Raw genomic sequence first — 20,027 nt, 5'->3', positions numbered from 1 at the left:
AGCACCTACCCCTGCAGCCAAGCCCACAACATCTGTGCCTCCACCGTCTGGCGCAGCACCAACCCCTGCAGCCAGGTCCACAACATCTGTACCTCCACCGTCTGGCGCACCATCTACGCCTAGCTCAACTCCACCAGCAGCTGGAGCATCCACATCTGGTCCAGCGACAGCGGTGACACAGCGGCCACCCACTGTGGCCAGCCAGCAGAGCAGGCGTGGCAGGGCTCGCCTGCAGAACAATGCACCCAGCGCCAGGAGGGGGATGGAAGTGCGCTTGCCGAGCATGAGTATAGAGCGTAGAATGCTACGCATTCACCAGCTGCAGGCACGCCGGCAAGGGGCCATACAGATGCAGCTGTATAATATTGGCCGCAATGTGGCAGGTGTGGGGGAGAGGATGGACCGCATGACGGCAGCCATGGAGGCCAACACAGCTGCTCTGATATCCCAGCGCTACACCGCCCGCCTCTGCCACTGGCAGCTACTGACGCGGCTGTCCGCTTACACTCGATCGAACTATGTGATCGGGAATGCCACGTCGCAGCTATCGCGACGATCCCTGGTGCAGGAGCAGCAGCTAATTCAATGCTGCAAGGATGTGGCCAGTGTATTAGAGCACCTCACCACTGCCGTTATGGCCCTTCATCCCGCTCTACCTGGCAATGTTGGGGGGGACGATGCCAGCGAGGGCACCTCAAGTGTGAGCAGCCAGTCTGCCTCACAGGTAGCGGTGTTGAGATGTAGCACCAGGCCCACTGCAGGGTCACGTGCGGTGGCAGAGGAGGAGCCGGAGAGGCGCTTGGGTGCTTCACGCCGAAGGTGCACCTGACTAACATGTACTTTTACAGGCACAGGCTGACACAATAAGCCTGCCCTGTGTTTTGGACGCAGCAGTATGGGGCAATACTGATTGCATAGAAGGATGGCAACTTGCACTATTATTGTGAATCAAACAATAATATTTATTATAGCATCACACATTGGCGTTCTGTCATTATTTGAATTTGCATGCAATTGTGATTTGTTGGGTGAGGGGAGAGGGTGCACTAGAAACTGTTCATTGTGATGTGGTTGCGGCGTCTGTGGCCTTCAGCTGGGTTCTCCCCGCGTGCATGGCGCACATGTGCAGGTGGCCGGTCGTCCCCTTCCGATTCACTGCCAGAGATGTCTACAGGTATCCGGCGCTTGGTAGCAATGTTGTGTAGTATTGCAAACACAGCCACAATGCGGCAGCACACATCAGGACTGTAGTACATGGCCCCACCTGTCTTGTGAAGTATGCAGAATCTGCTCTTCAGTAGCCCAAAAGTCCTCTCAATGCAATTCCTTGTGCGTATGTGTGATACGTTGTAATGCTGTTGCTGTGGTGTAGCAGAGTTGAGGTATGGGGTGAGGAGGTATTCACGCAGGGCGTAGCCACTGTCACCTGAATGAGAGAAGCAGAGGGTGAGTGCCTGTGCAGCGCAGCTACTTCATCGCAGTGTGACATTGTGGGCCAAGTGTACTTACCAAGTAGGTGTCCTTCCCCGAAGTCTCCCCTGGCCAGTCGAGTGTGGAGGCCGCTGTGCCGGAATATGAATGAGTCATGTGTACTCCCCAGGTACTATGTCCGTGATGTATGTCTTAGCATTGCAGACCATCTGGATGTTGAGGGAGTGGTAGGACTTGCGATTGCGGTACATGTACTCCGTTGCAGCTGGTGGGCAGATGTGGATGTGGGTACAGTCAATGCATCCTATCACGTGTGGGAAATGGGCGACATTGTAGAATTGATTCTTGGTCTCATCCAAATCCTGTAGGCTTGTTGGAAATTTGATGTGGTGGTGTAGCTGGGTCAGCATTGCGTCAAGGAAACTCCCTAGGCAGCGGGACATGGTGGGCTGGGATATCCCCCCAGCAGGCGCAACTATCCCCTGGAAGCTCCCGGAGGCCAGGAGGTGCAGGCTACACAATACCTGGACATGTGTTGGCACGGCATTAGTCCGCCTTGTTGGGTGCTGCATCAGGGGGTCAAGGTCCTGAATTAGCTTGATGATCATTGCCCCATTCAGGCGGTACTTTGCGTATATTTGCTCTCTGGTTTGGCCCAGCAGGGTGACCCGCTGGCGAAATATCCTGGCCTGGAATCTGCGTCTCCTCCGTGCTGCTTGCTGTAGCCTTCGCCGCCTGACCACCATGTACATTCTTGGCATTGTGACACTCCTTATGCTGATGCTGCTTCTCCTTAAGTGTGTTTGTTCAGGCCAGTACCAGTTGCTGATTGGCCAACGGTTTTTCAAATTTTTTTTTTACTATGGGTTTGATGGTTACCACCTGCTTTGGGTTGTCCTTAAATTGCGCCTCGCAAACTGCGATTTTGTTTTTTTTCGCTAATTGCGATTTTTCATGAATCCCGATTGCGAGGATATTGCGATTTCGCAATTTTTTTCGCAGAATCCGTGATTTCTCGCTATTTCCGATTCGCAACTGGTCTACTGCCGGGATTCTGCGAATCTTTTAGCGATTTCGCAATTCTGTGTTAGCGAATTCGCTATTTTCGTGGTGAATAACGATTAGGGAAATTGCGCCCGCGATAGCATTTTCGCAGCTATTGCGAGCGCAATTTAGCTTCATGAATCAGGCTGCTAGTTCGCTGTAGCAGGAGTGGCTGTTACATAGGAAGTCATTGGGATCCAATATTAAATGTAATAATTTTATCTCAGACTAGGAAGCAACCGCAAATGTAATTCTTGGACTCTTTAGAATATTTATAACAAGCCCAATTCACTTGTGAAGTCGGATTTGTAACAAATATTTTGGAATAGTATCTTAAATTAATTCATAAATAACTACATAAATAAATAAATAAATTAGAAGAGCCCTTAAGGACTGGACCTTCTCTGCCTCTTGTACGCAGGACGAAGGAGTGTGCTCCAAGAGTGATAACGCTGACCTCCTGTTCAGGTTACAATTATACAAGTGATAGGATCCTTTCCTGCAACTGCCCATTTGACTAGCGGCAACCCGACCTGGACAGGTTTCTGCTGGTGGCTTCTGATTGACGCCCAGTGAGGTCCTTGGGGCTTTAGAAGTGTTCTATTTGGGGTGGCTATTCTCCTCCACACCCTCTCAGCTAATTACCCAATTTATTTCACTCTCACCTGTTACTTATAGCACTTTTCAATTGAAGAAATGTTCTAAAGCAAAACAAATTATGAATACGAAATTGCACATCTGTATGCATTCTCGTCGGAAGTCAACTTGAATGACATTTTCCTTTCAGAATTAACTTTTCAGCTAGATGTTTGTGACATGTCGCAAATAAAAATTGGCATTGCAAACTGCAGAGATTCATCTTTTCGATGGGACAACTGCTTCCTGCGCCGACGAAGCAATTAAGAACTATTTCCATTTGCAGTAATGGACTTAATTATTCTAATCATCAAAGTCATTGCCACAGTGATTTGAGAGTAATGCGCGCGTTTTTAATCTAGTCCGCTGATACTATGAAGCTTTATACATTATTCATCAATTGACACATTATTGTCTTTGTGCTTCAGTCTTACACTTAGCAGAGTGCGAGTCTGTTTGCATAAAATATGCACGCCTCTGACTGATTTAGATTTTGCATTACTTCAACCAGATAGGCATGGATGGAGAGGGATTTCCAATATTCTGCAAAGAACACACAGCATATGCTGCATGCTATGGAGGTTAAAAGGGCTGTCAACTCAGTAGAACCTTCTACAGTTTTTTGATCCCAGTGCTTTAAAGACAGAATGGCCATTCAGACCCACACTCTACCCGCAGGTGGAAAAGGCGCTGCAATGCAACTGAGAGTTGCAGCTGGAATCAGGTATCCTTGTCATCCTATTATTAGCTGCAGAATTGATTATTTAAGCTGGCATTTATACAGGTTTGCATCTACATTTTCGACCACGTTTTAAATAAATCATGAGTATTTAAATCCACCCGTTAATAAATGGTGCAGTTGCAGATTCTCTTTCTAGTGGGTGTATTTTTGCCCCGATTATCGCATGTGGGCAATAATATGGGCAAAGCGAAGTTTGCCCACTTTTCAATGTAGTATTACACGTCGTGTACTGGTCTACACTGGTAATTACTACCATTTATGACCTGGTGTTAAGTGACCTAGAAAAACAGGAGTAGGCGCACTTAGGGGCCAATCCTTGAAAGGCATTAATATCACAAGGGTGCACACTTTTGTATAAACAACCCCAGTAGTGTGTCATCTAAACGCCCTGTCACTGTTGGCCATCTACAGCACACAATGCTTTACAATGGTACTCATAATCAGGTCAGGCATGCCCTGGGCAAAAGTGCGAAAGATTTTTGCTCTACAATATAGCCAGGAAATACTCCCAGCCGGCACTGAAGCCATGGCCGAGAGTAGAGAGGTCGATATGATATCATAAAAAATTATATAGCGCAATAAAAACCTCAGGAACCAAAGCGCTATTGCGATAAAGGCTAACCACAAAACAGGAAACTATATTGAAAAAAGCCAGGTTTTTAAATGATTTTTGAAGGACACAAGGGAGTCTACTGCTGAAATATGAGTGGACATGACGTTCCACAGCATAGCAGCAGCAGCTGAAAGGGGGCGCTCTCCCCATCTTTCTTTCCTAAATTTGGGAATTGCAACTTTTTTAAGGTAAGCAGATCTGAGAGACCTATTTTTTAGGTGTGCTGGGGCCCTTGTCTTACAATTCTCAAAAACCGATACACAGAGCCTTGAAGGAGATGCACTACCTAATTGGAAGCCAATGAAGAGCGTGTATGCCGTCTCTGACTGCAAGCCTCTCTGGGATGTTTAAGAGAAAGCAGGCGTACACATTCTGTACAACCTGACATATATTCAGAGAAGAACTGTTAATGTTGAGATTCAGTGGGTTACAATAATCAAGCTGCCAAGTGACTAAGGTGATGATGACTGATTGATGCACCTGTGCTGGGATATAATTGAAGAACCTTTACAAAATCCTTATGATGTAGCAACAAGTACTAGTAATACAACTGACCTGTGTGGCAAAGCTCAAGATGGGGTCATATATAACACCAACATTTGTTGCTATCTTTCCAGGAGTGGGAAGAGATCCATAGGCTTGAGGCCACCAGATGTTAGAGCAGATGGATTTACGGGAATCAAACAGAAGTACAGTGTTATCTGCATTCAGCTTAAAAGAGTTGTCTCTTATCCAGCTGTTAGTGCTAGACATGCACTGGTTGAACCTCTCCGCCACTGAAATCAGTTTTTTGAGATGGAGACGATAATTTGAGTATCGTCAGCGTATAACAGTTTGAAGCCTGAATGAGCATGTAGATTAAAAAAAGAGTGGAGAAGCTAGAAGGCAGTCTCGCTGACCCCGGCTTGCTACAGACGATGCACTATCCGTACGGGCGAGACGGCACCAAATGATGTAGACAGACAGGCTTTACCAGGATAGCCACCCCTCCGTGTTCGACCAGGCAGTGAATACTATCAGCCGCCACAATGAGAGCAGCCTCGATGCTATGACCAGACGTAAACACATTCTGAGAAGGGTCAAGCACATTTAACCAGTGGGTCTCAACACATTTAACCAATTCTTGGTTAATTACCTTTTCTAAACTTTTTGCAGGGGCTGGCAGCAAAGACATGGGGCGGAGACTTTTTATTTCATTAGCGTCAGGTGGTTCCTTGAGATGCAGGGTGATGACCGCTGCCAACCAGACATTAGGAAAAACCCAGATTACAGTGATAAATTAAACTCCTTCTGCAGGAAATTAGCAATAGGATCCAAAGCTAAATATTAGGTTTTAGGAATATAAGGGTCACTAGGAGAGCCATATCTAAGACTCGGAAAAAACTTCTTAGTTTGTTGAAGGGGGAGGTAAAACAGAAAGATAATTCTCTTGGGAACAGGTAGCAGAATTACAAAGCTGCACTGAAGTCTGAGAAAATGTAAATGATTTTGTCCTGAAAGAAAATAGCTACTGTCTCCCAAAATTCTGGGATGGATTAAATGACCACTGAGAGGAAGGATTGGACAGCTCCTTCACTAGTTTAAACAGCTGCATAAAAAATGTATTAGGGTATATAATCTTATCCATATAAAAGGTCGCTTTATCTCGCACAATGGCATGCTTATAACCCATAAGAAGGGTTTCATGCGGCTCTTTTTCCTTAAAATGGGGATTATCTTTCCATGTATGCTCCTGTCTGCAGCATTCCTGCCTAAGACAATTAGGTTCTACTGAAAACCAGGGAGCAAAGGGCTTGCATTTGGTAGCAGTCCTGGCTATGAGGGGCACTTCAATATCCAAAGCTGTATTTACCCAGGCTTAGAAGCCTTCAGTGGTATTTGCAATAGAACTATCCTATCTGGCCCTAGCAGATTCAAGAGCCTGTTCCAGGTTTTCCTAGGTAAGTTTGCTAACATTTCTGCAAGACGTATGTTTAGGGGAGACCAATCTCATCCAAGATGAAGAGCAGGAGTAGAAAACTTGAAAAAGAATCACCCAATGATCTATCTAGTTGAGAGGTTGGACATATTCAAAACTGAATTCACCATGTTTGGTAAAAACTTTATCCAAAGTGTGGCCCACGGGATAGGTAGTATATTTTACTAAATGACAAAACCCAAAATTGGACATGAGTTCAAGAAAAGAAACTGAGTTTCTGCAAGATAGATCATCATAATGGAAATAAAAATCCCCTCAGATGAAGAATTTAGAGTGCGTCAAGCCAGAGGGCGATACACCAAAAGGCCAGAAAAGTGTATTTAGCCGAACACTTAAGCAAACAAGGCTACTTCCAGGGAGTCCCAAGTTCTGAACCACTGGGTCAAGAGTACTGCTGAGAACATAACGAGCAAATATAGCCATCCCACCTGTTCTCCGGCCTTGACGATCAATTCATGAAATGGTATAGCCAGAAGGTGCCGCCTCAACTAGATCAGGACTGGAGTCATCTCTCACCCGTGTTTCAGTAAGGAATGAACAATCAAGGGACAGTAAAAGAATGAATTTGTAGACTTTGATTTTAGATTTAGCCAGGGAGAGAGAATTAATCAATGCTTCCTCAATATTAGTTAGATTGTCAGGTCAACTGGGGCAGCTGTGCGCTCTAGAAATGGAAATAACATAACATAACATAACATAACATAACAAAACATAACATAACTCCACCCCTTCCACAGCATAGTTTTTCTTCCCCGGGCGGTATGGATACACAAGGAGCATTCGTTGTAATAAACTGGAACATGCAGGTATGGCAATGCCCTGCCTAGCTTTTATCCAAATTAAGCTTGACATAGCAAGCCCCTATGGTATCTGGAACCCAAAGTCTTGAGTATAATGCCTTACCTTAGCTCCACTGACAGATCAACTTCAGCCTCCTTCGTCTTTTGCATCTAGACCACTTTCATAGCAAACCATTGCAATGGATAAGTTTGCCTGAGGTGCTTCCCTCAAGCTTAATGTGGATAAGACAGTGGTCATGATCCCGGGAAAGAATGCCCCTCTTTGGGGTTCTAGCCTATGGTCGGAGTCCCTTGGGACACTGCCCACCTCGTCTCCTCCGGTAAAACACTGGGTGTTCTCATTGATAATAAACTCTCCATTAAATCACGAGACACTGCTACGTGCTTTACAGTTCTCAGATGGCTGAAAAAAGATTCTTTGGCTGATCCCTTTAGCAGCGCAAAGGACGGTCATCCAGGCACTAATCATACCCAGATTGGACTATTATAATATATTGCACGTAGGCACTGACAAGACCCTAGTACAGCCACTTCAGATGGTGCAAAATGCAGCTGCTAGGCTACTCTTTCGCTTACCAAAATTTTCCTCAGATTCCCATCTGCTCAAGGAATTACATTGGTTGAAGATCATTAAGCATTAAAAGCATTGTGCGATATGTTTAAGGCCAAACACAGCTTAGGGTCTCACTACATTCAGAACCTGGTGGCTCCCTACCAACCAACTCAAATGCTAAGATATTCAAATCAAACACTGTCCTCCATACCGAGGTTTCATTTACCCAGCATGAAAGGCCGCTCCTTTGCATGTCTGGGCCCTAAACTGTGGAACTCTCTTCCCTCAGCTTTAAGGAATCATAATTCACATCATAGCTTTCATAAGGGTTTGAAAAACCTGGTTATTTTTGCTTTTCGCATCGGACTTTTTGCACTATGCTGTGCCGAGAAACCCTCTGTGGTAGCTGACCGCATTACAAACTGCATAAATTAATTTGAGGACTGCTATACCCACCGAGGTAACTGTTTCTGTGGACTTTCCTGGTCCCCCTGATTGTCTCTCTACTGGTGTTGGTCACCTAACGTTTTCTAAGGTATCGCATTACAACTAGTCCAACGTTTTGATAAAAAGGTTTCTGTGGGTCAAATTCTTTGAAGTTACCTGTTGCGGATCGCAGTTGAGTGAAATGCTTTTATTTACCGCATCTTGTAAATTCTATATTTCCCGAAACCTACAGTGGAACTTTTTTGTAGTGATGCTAAAAAATACATAAAAATACAAGCTATTTTCATTAATTGGTGTCCGATTCCTTGAGCGTCTTGTCAATTTCTTTTTTTATTAGTTTTGGTGCTGTTTAAGTCCTTTACACTTTTTCCTTTGTGTACGCCGTGCTGCTGAGAGCCACGCCACCTCCGGGGTTTGCTGAAGGTTTGGCAAAAGAAGCTTAAGGGCCATCAGGGGGTTCGCAACTGTAGCACACAGTGAGGTTGCACAACCACACCAAATAATGCACCCCATTTCCTCACACCAACCCAACCATCGACATATGTGGTACCTTAAGGAAGCTCCCACAGGTGGGTATTTCACAGTTCAAACTTTACCGCGCAGGATAGAAGGGTACTGGCTACTGTGTGTGGGGTGCCTCCTTCTGGCCATTGAAGTAAAATGTGTCTCCTCATGTATACAGAGCACGAGGGGAATTTCAACATTTACTACTGTAGACACCTGGATTAGCTAGGTAAAAATGGAATATTTCTACCACAACAAAGCTCAGGGAAAAATGATAAAACTGGAAAATAAAAAGTGCAGTGTAAACGCATACCGACTTCAAAAGTGGAGCTGAATCCCCTATCAGCAGCAGAAATACACATTCTGCTATTCTGTGTCAAAACTCGTGAATACATTAGTTCAACTGTAACAAAAAGAGACTTTCTACCAATGAGAAGGTTGGTGTACAGCAACAAAATTGTCAGTACATGGACAAATATATATTATTTAGTTATAAATTACTAATAAATCATATTTCATATTCAGTCGTAAGAAATACCCCTAAAATAACAATCAAAAAATCGAATCATTGTAAAAGGAATGTAGTTGTACTATATAGTTGGAATAAAAAGAATAACCTCAAGTGCTATAGTGATCCCAAACCTGGATCAACATCATCTGTAAACAAGTGTAGCACTGGCACTCCCATAAGACAAGGAAAGGGCAGGGGTGTACCACGGTGCGGGGGCTCCCAGTCTTCAGTAGGTGATGGGGGGCCCCCTCAGCTCTTCCATAGAGAGCTGTGAGAGAGAGACTTGCTCTAATGCAGATGCAGTGAGCAGCCTGCTCTGAGCTACACCCTCGGACCCAGGACTGAAGAGAAATAAAGAGACAAGGTACATTGTTTCTTTTCAGTCAGAGTCCGAGCCAGCCAGAAAAAGGATGGGGGTGGAGGACCTCAGAGAGAGCATTCCCCACAGGGCACACAGCCTCTGAGAAAGGATGAGGCAGCACAGAGATGACACGGCCAGGAGAAGGATTGCCGCTCCAGGAACAGGATCTACTGGGATGCATTGGAAGGTAAACAAGCATTTCCAATACATGGCTTTGCAATATATGTATTTGCATATATGCAAGTCATATATGGTTTGGATTGGAGTTGTTAGTTGTGGAATTGTGCTGTGTGGATTGGATCTGTGTAGTGAAATAATGTGTCATGGTGTGCAGTGTAATTATGTGGATAGTAATTGTGTGGTATTGAGTGTACTGGAATTATGGGAAGTGGGATTGTGTGTTATGGAGTGGGATTGTGTGTCTTGGAGTGAGATTATATGGAATGGTATTTTGTGTTGTGGAGTGGTATGTAGTGGAGTTTACTTATGTGTTGTGCTGTTAAATATTGTAGCATGATGTGGGATTTTGTGGTGTACATTGCAGATATATGTGGTGTGTTGTGTAACAAAATCACCACAGAGCAGATCTCCACATCGCTCCTTCAAACCTCCCCAGCCCTCTCTTCTAACGCCAACGAAGCCGCCTCCAACCTCACCCTTTGGTTATCCAACACCGCCGACACCTTAGCACCACTGAAAAAACGTCAACACAAACTTGGCATCAAGAAGGCCTCATGGTTCAACGATGACCTCAAGAAGTCCAAGAAACTGTGCCGCTCCCTTGAAAAGGCCTGGAAAAAAGACCCATCCACCAGCAACAAGGACGCCTTCAAAAGCGCCATCCGTACCCACCACCAACTGATCCGAAAAGCCAAGAAAACAGCATTCAAGGATCGACTTGACAACAACGCCCACAACAGCAAGGAACTTTTCAACATCGTCAAGGAATTTTCCAACCCCTCGGCCAACTCCAATGACATCACCCCCTCTCAAACCCTTTGCGATTCCCTAGCCTCTTTTTTCCACAACAAGATTGCTGACATCCACAACAGCTTTGACAACCAACCCGGAAGCCAACCCACCCTACCATCAGCTGACCATCTTCCCCCCGTTAACACCCTTAACGCCTGGAACCCAATCTCCACTGAGGACACCATCCGCCTGATGAACTCCATCCACTCAGGATCCCCCACAGACCCATGCCCTCACCACATCTTCAACAAAGCAGACTCCGTCATAGCTCCGCACCTCCGAGACGTCATCAACTGCTCCTTCAACTCCGCTACCTTCCCAGAAGACTGGAAACACGCTGAACTCACCGCCCTTCTGAAAAAACGAACAGCAGACCCCACCGAACTCAAAAACTACCGCCCCATCTCGCTTCTTCCATTCCCGGCCAAAGTCATCGAGAAAGCTGTCAACAACCAGCTCGCCGCCTTCCTCGAAGCCAACAAATCACTCGACCCCTCACAATCTGGCTTCCGAGCCAAACACAGCACTGAGACCGCCCTCATCGCAGCAACAGACGACATTCAAACTCTACTAGACAATGGAGACACAGTCGCCCTCATCCTCCTCGACCTCTCTGCAGCCTTCGACACAGTCTGCCACAGCACCCTTTTACAACGCCTCAGAAACATCGGAATCCAAGGAAAGGCACTGGAATGGATCACCTCGTTCCTCACCGGAAGAACCCAGAAAGTCCGCCTCCCACCATTCAAGTCCGAGGCCTCTGAAATCATCTGCGGCGTACCACAAGGATCCTCACTCAGTCCCACCCTCTTCAACGTATACATGAGCCCCCTCGCGGCCATCGCCCGCCAACACAACCTCAACATCATCTCTTACGCGGATGACACTCAACTGATCCTATCTCTCACCAAGGACCCCAGCACCGCCAAAACTAACCTACACGAAGGAATGAAAGAAGTCGCCGAATGGATGAAACAAAGCCGTCTGAAACTGAACTCAGACAAAACAGAAGTCCTCATCTTAGGTAAATCCCCCTCTGCATGGGATGACTCCTGGTGGCCGGAAGCCCTCGGAAATGCACCCATCCCGACAGACCACGCACGGAACCTTGGCGTCATCCTGGATTCTTCACTCTCAATGAACAGACAAGTCAGCGCCGTATACTCTTCCTGCTTTAACATTCTTCGCATGCTCAGAAAAACTTTTCGCTGGATCCCCTCGGAAACAAGGAAAACAGTCACCCACGCTCTGGTCACAAGCCGACTGGACTACGGAAACACCCTCTACGCAGGTACCACCGCTAAACTCCAGAAGAAACTACAACGAATCCAAAACGCCTCAGCCAGGCTCATATTAGACATCCCACGCAACGAACACATCTCTGGTCACCTTAAAGACCTCCACTGGTTACCCGTCAATAAGAGGATTACTTTCCGACTGCTTACCCACGCACACAAATCACTCTACGACATCGGACCAGATTGCCTCAACTCTCGACTGTCCTTCTACACCCCCTCCCGCCAACTTCGCTCTTCCAGCCAAGCCTTCGCCACTGTACCTCGCATCAACAAGACCACCATGGGAGGCAGATCCTTCTCATACCTGGCTGCCAAAACATGGAACTCACTCCCCGCTTACCTTCGCCTCACCCAGAATCACCTAGCGTTCAGAAAGCAGCTTAAAACGTGGATATTTGACAAATAATCCTCCTCTCCTTCCTAAGCGCCTTGAAACCCTCTGGGTATGTAGTGCGCTATATAAATTTTATGACTTGACTTGACTTGACTATTATGTAGTTTGTTGTTGAATTATGTGGTGTGGAATCGGCCTGTGTAGAGTTGAATTTGTGTGACGTAGAAGTGTGTGCTGAGTGAAAATCATGTTGAGCGGTATTATGAGGCCTGGTGTGAAGTGTAGTGATGGGGACTGTTGCTACGTGTCATAGACTGGATTTATATGGTGTGTATTTATGCAATATGGAGTAGAGTAGTATGTGGAGGTAAATTATGTGGTGCAGAGTAGTATTATGTGGAGTGTAATTATGTTGTGTGATGAATTGTGTGGGGATAAATTGTGGAATTGTGTGACGTAGTGAATTATGTGGCATGGTGTGGTGTATAATTGTGCGGAGTGGAATTATGCAGCATGTTGCAGAGTTGTCTTTTGTGGAGGGTAATCACAATCCTAAAAATTAAAAAACACATATTTCTACTTCACTCCATACCACATAACTCCACATCACATAATAACATTCCACACAACTTAATACCACTCCAAACCACATAATTACACTCCATACAACACAATTCAACTACACATAATTACACTTCAACCTATATAATTATACTTCACAAAACATATTGACACAACTTAATACCACTCAAAAACACATAATTATGTGGTATGGAATGTTGCAGGGTTAAATTATTTATAGTTGTAATGTGTGGCATGGAATTATGAGATGTTCACATGTGCTGTGTGGGGTAGACTTAGTATAGCTAACAAGGTTTCAGATTGCGATGTGTGAAATTTTGATAATTTCAGTGTAGTTATGAGTGACATTTCAACGACTATGAGTGACACTATCTCTTGAGCAAAAACAAGCAATGAAGAGGAGGGAAACATACAAATATTAAAAATTACGCTCATTTGAGCAACTAGAAACTCTAAGAAAGTCACTGAACTAAAGTGCGCTAACAGCTGACTACTTAAAACTGAACAGAGTCAGACTGTGTGAATGTTACCCAATATTTCAGTTAACATATAAAAACGTCACACTTAACAATCTGAAACCTTGGCATCTATGAGTGAATCAGGGTGAAAATGTGCTCTAATTGAGGTGTATTCCTCTGCACCCTCACGTTCACCAGCCTGCCAGGTGTCTCTGCAAACTTGCAAGCGCTAATTAGTTTTCCATCAGCCACATGTTGATGTAACTCTATCAAATTAATACATAGGATGTTCTCTGCAGACTTATGCCTGCGCCAGGTTACACTTACTCCAGCACTTTAAAGGTGGCAGTTATTCAAGGTCCAATCAGGCCTACCATAATGTCTGGTCACTCTGCGCAGAAATGCTGCAAAGTTCTTTTTAAATGCTAATATGTGGTCAGATTCAACCTTCAAAAAAGAGTTGCTTTCATCTATGAGTAATCAGTCAATTTCTGGGATGCTCAAATCACAGTAAGATCCAGTGAGCAAAATCAAGCAATGAAGAGGAGGGAAACATACAAATATTAACAATTACGCCCATTTGAGCAACTAGAAACTCTAAGAAAGTCACTGAACTAAAGTGAGCTAACAGCAGGCTACTGAAAACTGAGCAGAGTCAGACTGTGAAAATGTCAACCATTATTACAGTTAAATTATGAAAACGTCACACTTACCAATCTGAAACCTTGGCACCTATGAGTGAATCAGTGTGAAAATGTGCTCTAATTGAGGTGTATCTCTCTGCACCCTCACGGTGACCAGCCTGCCAGTTGTCTCTGAAAACTTGCAATCGCCAGTCCGTTTTCCATCAGCTACATGTTAATGTAACTCTACAAAATAAATACATAGGATGTTCTCTGCAGAAATACGAGGTTTGCTTGCGCCAGGTTACACTTACTCCAGCACTTTAAAAGTGGCAGTTATTCAAGGTCCAATCAGGCCTCCCATAATGTCTGGTTACTCTTCGTGGAAATGCTGCAAAGGTGTTTTTTAAAAGCTAATCTGTAGTCATATTCACCCTTCCAAAAAGAGCTGCTTTCATCTATTAGTAATCAGTCTATTTCTGGGATGCTAAAATCACAGTAAGACCAAGTTACCCACCCTCTAGTGCCTCCTCAGTTATCTTTTGTCTGAGGTAGGGTGCAACTGGGAACTAACATATTTTAGGACTATGAGGTATAGACTGCCCTAGTCTGAAGTGTTTCGTCCATTTAGCCAGGAGTGTAAGGAGGAGAGGTCCGAGCCGCCTGAAGCAGTATGTGCTGTGGTGCCTCTGATGCTCCTAGCTTCCTGCGCCATGGTAGGTACCTAGACCCTCGGCGCAATCAGCTCGTCTGCGGAGCAAGGTCTGTAGGTGCATTAATACAACTCCTGCTGGACAGAGTGCGACCTGAGGCCTCTTTTGAGTGTTTATAAATAGGGCTTCAAGGGCCTGCCACCAGCAGGCAGAGGCCCGAAATTGAGAAGCTGAATGAGGCAATGTAGTAGACTGTTAGAGCATGCCTTTTGATGGACTCTAGTCAAAAGATAAGCATTGAGGACCGCTTGAGGGCCAACAGGCATTGGATGGCTGCGAGGTGACTAACCACAGTAACACGTGGAACTACGAGAGATGACTGGAGGCGCTGACCCTCTGAGGATCAATAATTCATGGCAGTAAGGGGAGAGGAGGGGTGGTTATGTCTATGCACTCAGAGAGTGTATTGTGCAGTATCAATACAATGTCACCTAGGTACAATAACACTTTTGGAAACCATTGTCACTCATTTTGCAATTACTCAATGTAACACCCTTAATCAGTGCAGCTATATTTCTATCTTGCATCCGAAGAAATCAATGCTCTGACACAGGTTAAAGTTACCGATACACCTAGGTCACAGGAGTTACGGGACCTTCACAATTAACGTTTTTGTTTTTCATTCCGGTATGCCTGCTGCTGAAAGTAGCTATTACTACCATGTGGAAGTGTAAAAGAAAACAAGTAGAATCGCCTGGAAACAGTCTCCCACATGTTATTCCTTTAATACTTACTCATAGTTATTTCAGTTACCCCCCAACAACAAAACAGCAATGAAATTAGGCACTTCAGGGCTGTGGTGTCATTGTGTTGGTATCTTAGATCCCGGCTCCTCCATGCAGAGCGGCCGTTTTTGCAGATTGCTCCGGTGCCCTTCTCAAGCCCCTAGCTCCCGTCAGGAACCAGTCCTTTCATATGCTGCAATCAAAATGGCTGACATCGTAGAGCTGCCAGTACATTGCATGCGCTGCAAAAAACTCCTCGTGAGACCTAACTTTAACCCCTTCCGTGCTTCGAACGTCCAACGGTCGTCGCGTGCACTACCTCGCTGGTGCTGCGCACGACCGTTGGACGTCCGAATCCCGTTAGCGCGATCGAACGTCCGCACTGGGGCAGAATGCTCGACGCGCTAAACGGGTTAAGGACACACTATGGAAATGCGGAAAAAATTTCTGGGCATAGAATAGGGACATTCATTTAACTCTGGGCAAAGTACTACACTTGCGTAGTTTGCAAAGTTTGCACTGCTTTGCACTAGTACACGATTTGCAGGTTACACAGTGCAAACACGCGGAGCACAGCAGTCATTTTTTGCTTGCTCACGGTCCACAACATCAAGTTGGTGACCGCGAGCGAGCAAAATTACATCCTGGTGAGATTTTTTCTTGTTCGCAATCAGCAACATCAAGTTGCTGATCGCGAGCATGGAAAATAAACCACCCAGCGAGATTCTCAATGCAGGGAGGTCAGGTTACTCATTGCGAGTGCTCGCCATGAGAAACTACCAGAACACGATGAGAAAGCTGCCACTTGAGTACAAATCTACTCGAGCGCTTGCACTGTGCAAGATGCCGATTGCAAGATTTCACAGTGCAGACAAGCATCCGGCACTGTGCAATCATCGTGTACAGCATTTCATACCGCACTATGCAGTTCACTTAGTGCTATGCATAGCTCGCATAGTGCGAAGTGCACTTCGCATAGCTACCAGTTGCACTACTACGCAAACTACTCCCAGGGTTACATTCATTACAGCACTACCACACAAGCAGCTGTACTGCATAACAAAATTTACCACATCACGTTTAGGAGACAGGGGAAGCACCAGAAAACAGACGGCGGCCACATGGAAATAATACTACACCAGCATTGCGTAGGAGCACTGGTAACCGAGGAGGCGCCTGTTATGCGTGATTTTGCATTTCAGTGCGGTGATTTGGAACACCACACTGAAATGCGCTTATCTAACGCCAGATGCTCGGTCCTTGGCAGGGCTGAATTATGTGGGATGGATTTGGAAAAGCAGTGCACGCTAAGGCTTTTATGTCATCGGGTATAAAGTGGACGTTTGTCTATTTTTCTTTGTAAAAATAATATGGGATGTTTCTTTACCTTCCGGTACGTTTCTGAACAATTTGTTAAGCTAAATTGTACAGTTGCATTGTGTGCGCATGCGGAGAAGAACAAGTGTCTGGCAGACATTCAAAAATAATCCTACGTCTCAGTATTAACTGCCACACTTCTAAGCCGTAATTCCAATACTAGAATGAGTTTCCTGTTTGCTTTACAACGACAGTTAGTAAAACAAGTAAGTGTTTTGTGAGCCTGTATAAGTAGCAAAGGTTTTTAAAAGGACTTGTTTTTGTGAAAGGTAGTGCTTTTCCCAGTTCACGGAAGGGATAAAAAACATCTCCAGATAATGATAGGTTTAACAGGAAGGTGCAATAGCAGAATATTGATATGTGTGGATCTGGTGAGGACTGTGGGCAGCAAGTGCTTGATACTCTATTAGCATAAGAAAATACTATATATTTTTTTCATTATCCTCCATTAGTTATTAGTAAGGAAGGGGGAAGACAAGCATTCACCGACAGCATTCAGTTAGACTTATGGAGACAAAGAATGCTGTGGTCTGTGGTAGATGCTGTCAAGAAGTTATAGGTATCTATATCAGGAGCTGCCATTGAATGGAAGTGGAAATGCACTTTAGTTGTTCCCGGTATTGATGGCTACTGTGCGGTTTCAGACTTTGCTGGGCTGACAGTGAATGGAGAAATGCTACATTTTCACTATAGGTTTAATTGAAAAAATTGTGCATTCTCTTTGTGTTTGTCCTTGGGCTCCTGTCAGGTTTGCCTTTGACAGAAGGTATGGTGTAGTGGGGTACTTAGTGTCAATTATTGTTGGTGTGAGGAAATAAAAATCAGACCCTATGTACATATAATATTATTGTGTGCATCATCCAGAGGATGAAAAGTAGCAGGAACAACTTTGGTGCTGTAGAGGCTAGCAGGAAGAACTGTTTTGGGGTGGTCAGTTGAAGAGATTGTTTAAACTACTGCAGCAGCATTGGGAAGGGCAGCAGTTGAAAGGCTCTGTCTTTAATGGTAGGCAGTGATTAGATGGGGACCGGCCATGAGTCTTTCTGTCGGTGGTGGACAGGCGAGCAGTGGGCGACGGTCACAGGTTCACAGTGACATCCAAGGGGTGGTTTTAAAGGTGTGCGGAAAAGAATAACTGCGGGTTTCGTAGGAGTGAGAGTAGAGTATAATGGATGCATTAGTATCAGGTACGAAGGCAGTGGTCTTTGTTTGGAGGTGGTTAACTGAGCGGGCTTCACTTGAAGGTGGGTCATCAAGTAGGAGGATGTGTTTGATGGGCCGGCTGGAGGCAATGTTATGTAACTTTGCTGGAGGGTGCAGCAGCAGTATTTACTGATTTAAGTAAATCACCCAATAAAAGGGTGGATGTGACCAATGGAGGAAACAGAATACTTTTTTATGGCTGGGGTGAGCCCCTGCAGTGTGGTGGGTCGCTGGCCTGAGACCTCTTGACTGATGCAGAGAATGGGGGGACCCCTCCATGTACTTTGCAGGGGGCCCCCTCAAGTTTTGTTACACCACTGGGAAAGGACACTGCCAAACGTGTTTCGCTCTTTTTAAATAGGACTTCTTCAGGGCATTATCATTATAAGGCAACAACCAGATCGCTGGATTGTACCTTGGTTGTGAGAGCTGATACTTGGCATCTGTTTCTACTTCGAAGTAATAATCAAAGCAGAAATATATAAATCAGTTGGCGTAATCCAATGCCCAAAACTATTTATATATAAATGTAATTGAAACGTGCAGGTTTAAATGAGACTAGCACATGAAGATGGAGACTGTACACCCTAACTTGTGCATCCCAGCGTGGTGGATTTGCGTCCGGCCGCAAGCAAAATTTGTTCCATCTTCTTGTGCTAGTCTCATTTGAATCTGCACGTTTCAATTACATTTATATATACATAGTTTTGGGCATTGGATTACGCCAACTGATTTATATATTTCTGCTTAGATTATTACTTCAGAACTCTTTCACCTTCTTCATTGAATTATGATTTTCTAATGATTGTGGATATTTTCACATGTACATTTCTTAGTAGCTAGTGGTGCAGCTCCAATTCAGTTTTGTTGTTTCATATCCCCTTGTTAGGGGAGGTACTTCTTGTTTTGCATTTAAAATATATTGGTAATTTATGGTACAGGTCCTGCATATGTTGCTTTTTGGTGCACTGTCCATATCTCAACTTTTCTAACTATTACACAATATTTAAAATTAAATTTCACAATACAATCAGTGCAAAAGTAGGGAAAATGTTGGATAGCAAAGGGTAAAAATTACAATTCCCACTCCACTGAGGGCAAAAGTAGGGTAAGTGTTGGATAGCGGAGGAATTAAATTTACTATTCCAACTCCAGTGAGTGCAACAGTCGGGAAAGTGTTGGATAGTGTTGGATAGTGGGGGGCAAAAATTACTATTCCCAATCTAGTGAGAGCAACAGTAGGGAAAGTGTTGGATAGAAGAGGGGAATAAATACTATTCCCAGTCCAAAGAGTGGAACAGTAGGGAAAGTGTTGGACAGAAGAGGGGTAAACATTACTATACCCACTCCAGTGAGTGCAACAGTAGGATAAGTGTTGGATAGCGGAGGGTTAAAAAATTGTATTCCCACTCCGGTGAGTAAAACAGTAAGGAAAGTGTTGGATAGCGGAGGGGTGAAAATGACTATTCCCGCTCCAGTGAGTGCAACAGTAGGGAAAGTGTTAGGTAGTGGAGATACAAAATTCACTTTTCACACTCAAATAGTTAAAACAAAAATAAAAAATAAAAAATTTACAAAAAACATTAAAATAAATAAACAATAATAAAAAAATCTAGTAATTGCATATAACAAAAACCTACAAATAATATGTAAAATAAAATAATTAATACATTTACAAACAATTCTTTTAAACTAGTAAATATTTACGAACAAAAAAACTTAATTGATACGTAAAAGTATTTATCTTATTTCCTACCCTATAACACCACACCAATAGCAAAACATGTTTTATTACATTTTCTTCCATAATTAGCAATTAAAAAAATATTATTAATAAAAAACTAATAAACATTAATTAACTTCACATGCTTTAACACTATAATATCTACAACATACACCTAATTTAAACTATAAAATAATAAAAACAAATTAAAACTTATTTTAAATTAAAACATAATAATAAAGAAATTAAAATGTATTTAATACCTACTCTTTTCCCCTTTAAAAGTAAGCACAACACACACAATTATAAACAATTTCCTAAAATAAATATGAAATAATTACAATTAATTAACATCCAATTATTAATTCCTCAATTCAAAATGCATTCCTACTCACCCTT

The 20,027-nt window shown here is 44.1% G+C and overlaps 1 protein-coding gene across 1 annotated transcript in view; it reads right to left on the bottom strand.

Annotated features, from left to right (window-relative positions):
* The window catches only part of LOC147729207 (uncharacterized), a 66,485-nt gene that overhangs the window by 33,142 nt on the left and 13,316 nt on the right, over positions 1-20,027 (bottom strand). Inside the window, exon 2 of the mRNA XM_086959810.1 lies at positions 7,821-7,843. Coding sequence (XP_086815936.1) covers positions 7,821-7,843 — 23 coding nt within the window. The remainder of the gene's footprint in view (positions 1-7,820; positions 7,844-20,027) is intronic.

This window comes from Lissotriton vulgaris, chromosome 2_2 (assembly GCF_964263255.1).
Source record: "Lissotriton vulgaris chromosome 2_2, aLisVul1.2, whole genome shotgun sequence".
Lineage (NCBI taxonomy): Eukaryota > Metazoa > Chordata > Amphibia > Caudata > Salamandridae > Lissotriton > Lissotriton vulgaris.
Note: the sequence above shows the minus strand (reverse complement) of the source record. Positions and strands in the feature narration are given on the sequence as shown.